Here is a 6237-nt window from a genome sequence, read left to right on the forward strand (position 1 = left end):
TGAACACAAATACGGGGGGGGAGAACACAAATACGGGGGGGGAGAACACAAATACGGGGGGGGAGAACACGAACACAAATACGGGGGGGGAGAACACAAATACGGGGGGGGAGAACACAAATACGGGGGGGGAGAACACAAATACGGGGGGGGAGAACACAAATACGGGGGGGGAGAACACAAATACGGGGGGGGAGAACACAAATACGGGGGGGGAGAACACAAATACGGGGGGGGAGAACACAAATACGGGGGGGGAGAACACAAATACGGGGGGGGAGAACACAAATACGGGGGGGGAGAACACAAATACGGGGGGGGAGAACACAAATACGGGGGGGGAGAACACAAATACGGGGGGGGAGAACACAAATACGGGGGGGGAGAACACAAATACGGGGGGGGAGAACACAAACACGGGGGGGGGAGAACACAAACACGGGGGGGGAGAACACAAACACGGGGGGGGAGAACACAAACACGGGGGGGGAGAACACAAACACGGGGGGGGAGAACACAAACACGGGGGGGGGAGAACACAAATACGGGGGGGGGGGAGAACACAAATACGGGGGGGGGGAGAACACAAATACGGGGGGGGGAGAACACAAATACGGGGGGGGAGAACACGAATACGGGGGGGGAGAACACGAATACGGGGGGGGGAGAACACAAATACGGGGGGGGAGAACACAAATACGGGGGGGGAGAACACAAATACGGGGGGGGGAGAACACAAATACGGGGGGGGAGAACACAAATACGGGGGGGGAGAACACAAATACGGGGGGGGAGAACACAAATACGGGGGGGGGAGAACACAAATACGGGGGGGGAGAACACAAATACGGGGGGGGAGAACACAAATACGGCGGGGGAGAACACAAATACGGGGGGGGAGAACACAAATACGGGGGGGGGAGAACACAAATACGGGGGGGGGAGAACACAAATACGGGGGGGGAGAACACAAATACGGGGGGGGAGAACACAAATACGGGGGGGGGAGAACACAAATACGGGGGGGGAGAACACGAATACGGGGGGGGAGAACACGAATACGGGGGGGGACGAGAACACGAATACGGGGGGGGAGAACACAAATACGGGGGGGGAGAACACAAATACGGGGGGGGGAGAACACAAATACGGGGGGGGAGAACACAAATACGGGGGGGGAGAACACAAATACGGGGGGGGAGAACACAAATACGGGGGGGGAGAACACAAATACGGGGGGGGAGAACACAAATACGGGGGGGGAGAACACAAATACGGGGGGGGGAGAACACAAATACGGGGGGGGAGAACACAAATACGGGGGGGGAGAACACAAATACGGGGGGGGAGAACACAAATACGGGGGGGGAGAACACAAATACGGGGGGGGAGAACACAAATACGGGGGGGGAGAACACAAATACGGGGGGGGAGAACACAAATACGGGGGGGGGAGAACACAAATACGGGGGGGGAGAACACAAATACGGGGGGGGAGAACACAAATACGGGGGGGGGAGAACACAAATACGGGGGGGGAGAACACAAATACGGGGGGGGGGGGGGGAGAACACAAATACGGGGGGGGAGAACACAAATACGGGGGGGGAGAACACAAATACGGGGGGGGAGAACACAAATACGGGGGGGGAGAACACAAATACGGGGGGGGAGAACACAAATACGGGGGGGGAGAACACAAATACGGGGGGGGAGAACACAAATACGGGGGGGGAGAACACAAATACGGGGGGGGAGAACACAAATACGGGGGGGGAGAACACAAATACGGGGGGGGAGAACACAAATACGGGGGGGGAGAACACAAATACGGGGGGGGAGAACACAAATACGGGGGGGGGAGAACACAAATACGGGGGGGGGAGAACACAAATACGGGGGGGGAGAACACAAATACGGGGGGGGAGAACACAAATACGGGGGGGGAGAACACAAATACGGGGGGGGAGAACACAAATACGGGGGGGGGAGAACACAAATACGGGGGGGGAGAACACAAATACGGGGGGGGGAGAACACAAATACGGGGGGGGGAGAACACAAATACGGGGGGGGAGAACACAAATACGGGGGGGGAGAACACAAATACGGGGGGGGAGAACACAAATACGGGGGGGGAGAACACAAATACGGGGGGGGAGAACACAAATACGGGGGGGGAGAACACAAATACGGGGGGGGGAGAACACAAATACGGGGGGGGGAGAACACAAATACGGGGGGGGAGAACACAAATACGGGGGGGGAGAACACAAATACGGGGGGGGAGAACACAAATACGGGGGGGGAGAACACAAATACGGGGGGGGGAGAACACAAATACGGGGGGGGGAGAACACAAATACGGGGGGGGAGAACACAAATACGGGGGGGGAGAACACAAACACGGGGGGGGAGAACACAAACACGGGGGGGGAGAACACAAACACGGGGGGGGGAGAACACAAACACGGGGGGGGAGAACACAAACACGGGGGGGGGGGGGGGGAGAACACAAACACGGGGGGGGAGAACACAAACACGGGGGGGGGGGGGGGGGGGAGAACACAAACACGGGGGGGGGGGGGGGGAGAACACAAACACGGGGGGGGGGGGGGGGAGAACACAAACACGGGGGGGGGGGGGGAGAACACAAACACGGGGGGGGGGGGGGGAGAACACAAATACGGGGGGGGGGGGGGGGAGAACACAAATACGGGGGGGGGGGGGGGAGAACACAAATACGGGGGGGGGGGGGGAGAACACAAATACGGGGGGGGGGGGGAGAACACAAATACGGGGGGGGGGGGGGGAGAACACAAATACGGGGGGGGGGGGGGAGAACACAAATACGGGGGGGGGGGGGAGAACACAAATACGGGGGGGGGGGGGGGGAGAACACAAATACGGGGGGGGGGGAGGAGAACACAAATACGGGGGGGGGGGAGGAGAACACAAATACGGGGGGGGGGAGGAGAACACAAATACGGGGGGGGGGGAGGAGAACACAAATACGGGGGGGGGGGGGGAGGAGAACACAAATACGGGGGGGGGGGGAGGAGAACACAAATACGGGGGGGGGAGGAGAACACAAATACGGGGGGGGGGGGGGAGAGAACACAAATACGGGGGGGGGGGGGAGAACACAAATACGGGGGGGGGGGGAGAACACAAATACGGGGGGGGGGGGAGAACACAAATACGGGGGGGGGGAGAACACAAATACGGGGGGGGGGGGGGAGAACACAAATACGGGGGGGGGGAGAACACAAATACGGGGGGGGGGGAGAACACAAATACGGGGGGGGGGGGGAGAACACAAATACGGGGGGGGGGGGGGGGGAGAACACAAATACGGGGGGGGGGGGGGAGAACACAAATACGGGGGGGGGGGGGGGGGAGAACACAAATACGGGGGGGGGGGGGGAGAACACAAATACGGGGGGGGGGGGGGGGGAGAACACAAATACGGGGGGGGGGGGGGGGAGAACACAAATACGGGGGGGGGGGGGGGAGAACACAAATACGGGGGGGGGGGGGGAGAACACAAATACGGGGGGGGGGGGGGAGAACACAAATACGGGGGGGGGGGGGAGAACACAAATACGGGGGGGGGGGGGAGAACACAAATACGGGGGGGGGGGGGGGAGAACACAAATACGGGGGGGGGGGGGGAGAACACAAATACGGGGGGGGGGGGGGGAGAACACAAATACGGGGGGGGGGGGAGGAGAACACAAATACGGGGGGGGGGGGGAGGAGAACACAAATACGGGGGGGGGGGGGAGGAGAACACAAATACGGGGGGGGGGGGGGGGGAGAACACAAATACGGGGGGGGGGGGGGAGAACACAAATACGGGGGGGGGGGGGGGAGAACACAAATACGGGGGGGGGGGGGAGAACACAAATACGGGGGGGGGGGGGGGAGAACACAAATACGGGGGGGGGGGTTGAACACAAATACGGGGGGGGGGGGGGGAGAACACAAATACGGGGGGGGGGGGGAGAACACAAATACGGGGGGGGGGGGGGAGAACACAAATACGGGGGGGGGGGGGGGGGAGAACACAAATACGGGGGGGGGGGGGGAGGAGAACACAAATTCCTACGCCGCGTTGACGCCTGCTGACAGTTTGAAATAGATAACCATGGACGAGCTAAATCGCGCACCCCCCCCCCCCCCCCGGAGACCCTGGTCCCTCCACTCTCATCCCCATGTGCTGATTGTTGGGGGAGGTGACCCGAACCGTTAAGTAAAGGACCGCAGTGCGGGCTGCGCACTCGAGGCTCCCGCGGTTGCTCGGGGCCTGGATAGCGCGCCAACTCCTCACCTCCATCTTAAAGTTGCGCAATGTCGCCCGTTCAGCCCGCCCCGTCGGCGGATAATTAAAACAAGTTCAATTCAAAATTGTGGCGGAACATCCCCGCCGACCGGCCCGGACCTCTCGTTTACACCTGTGGAGGTGAAACCCCTCCACGAGCCGCAGAGCTCGAGCTCGGGCCGGGCCGGGCCCTTGCTTCCCGGGAGCGCTGGGTCTGACGACGCTCCGGTGAGTGCGGAGGCCGCCTCTGGTGGTAGTGGTCCCCTGGTCGCCCCCAATCTCCTTACCTGACAGACGGCGCTCTTGAACTCCGCGTACGTGCTCCAGTTGCTGAGGTCCAAACATTTCTCGGAAGAGTCTCCGAGGCGACGATCGAAGATGAAAACCATCTTCTTTCTGTTCCTGTCCTTGTCCGCGTTGCCACCGGCCGTGGAATGCGAAGCCACCACCTGCCGCTGCTCTCCCGCTCCTCCGCTCTCGACCGCTACCGCCGCCATTTTCACAGACGTCGAGCTCAAATCCAGCACCCGGCGCCTGGTTTGAAGGAGGCTGTTGCGTCACTTCCGCCACAACACCGCCTCTGATTCCGGCTGCGTCCGCTGCCACCACTATGGTGGCAGTAGAATGTGTTATTGGCACCGACAGGTTGTGCGACCAGATTACTCAACCAACCCTTTGTCTGGAATGTGTCATTTGTACTCTGCTGCAGAGTAATTCAAATTCTCTGGCATGTGTAATTTGATCCTGTCATTGTCAGGCAGGCTACAGAGCTCAGACAAGGCACAGCGCTGACACTGCCGGGTTCAGAGAGCGCACAGCGCTGACACTGCCGGGTTCAGAGAGCGCACAGCGCTGACACTGCCGGGTTCAGAGAGCGCACAGCGCTGACACTGCCGGGTTCAGAGAGCGCACAGCGCTGACACTGCCGGGTTCAGAGAGCGCACAGCGCTGACACTGCCGGGTTCAGAGAGCGCACAGCGCTGACACTACCGGGTTGAGAGAATGCACAGCGTTGACACTACCAAGTTCAGAAAATGCACAGCACTGACACTACCGGGTTCAGAGAGCACACAGCACTGACACTACCAGGTTCAGAGAGCACACAGCACTGACACTACCAGGTTCAGAGAACGCACAGCACTGACACTACCAGGTTCAGAAAACGCACAGCACTGACACTACCGGGTTCAGAGAACGCACAGCACTGACACTACCAGGTTCAGAGAACACAAAGCACTGACACTACCGGGTTCAGAGAACACAGAGCACTAACACTACCGGGTTCAGAGAACACAGAGCACTGACACTACCGGGTTCAGAGAACACAGAGCACTGACACTACCGGGTTCAGAGAACACAGAGCACTGACACTACCGGGTTCAGAGAACGCACAGCACTGACACTACCAGGTTCAGAGAACACAGAGCACTGACACTACCGGGTTCAGAGAACACAGAGCACTGACACTACCGGGTTCAGAGAACACAGTGCACTGACACTACCGGGTTCAGAGAACACAGTGCACTGACACTACCAGGTTCAGAGAACGCACAGCACTGACACTACCAGGTTCAGAGAACGCACAGCACTGACACTACCGGGTTCAGAGAACACAGAGCACTGACACTACCAGGTTCAGAGAACGCACAGCACTGACACTACCAGGTTCAGAGAACGCACAGCACTGACACTACCGGGTTCAGAGAACACAAAGCACTGACACTACCGGGTTCAGAGAACACAGAGCACTGACACTACCGGGTTCAGAGAACACAGAGCACTGACACTACTGGGTTCAGAGAACACAGAGCACTGACACTACCGGGTTCAGAGAACACAGAGCACTGACACTACCGGGTTCAGAGAACGCACAGCACTGACACTACCAGGTTCAGAGAACACAGAGCACTGAC

The 6237-nt window shown here is 60.0% G+C and overlaps 1 protein-coding gene across 1 annotated transcript in view; it reads right to left on the reverse strand.

Annotated features, from left to right (window-relative positions):
- Positions 1-4846, reverse strand: part of smchd1 (structural maintenance of chromosomes flexible hinge domain containing 1) — a 217336-nt gene extending 212490 nt beyond the window's left edge. The window contains exon 1 of the mRNA XM_067979701.1: positions 4612-4846. Within this exon, the coding sequence (XP_067835802.1) occupies positions 4612-4821 (210 nt within the window). The 5' untranslated portion in view covers positions 4822-4846. The remainder of the gene's footprint in view (positions 1-4611) is intronic.
- Positions 4847-6237: the final 1391 nt, after the last annotated feature.

The sequence above is a fragment of the Heptranchias perlo genome, chromosome 3 (assembly GCF_035084215.1).
Source record: "Heptranchias perlo isolate sHepPer1 chromosome 3, sHepPer1.hap1, whole genome shotgun sequence".
NCBI classification, from domain to species: domain Eukaryota; kingdom Metazoa; phylum Chordata; class Chondrichthyes; order Hexanchiformes; family Hexanchidae; genus Heptranchias; species Heptranchias perlo.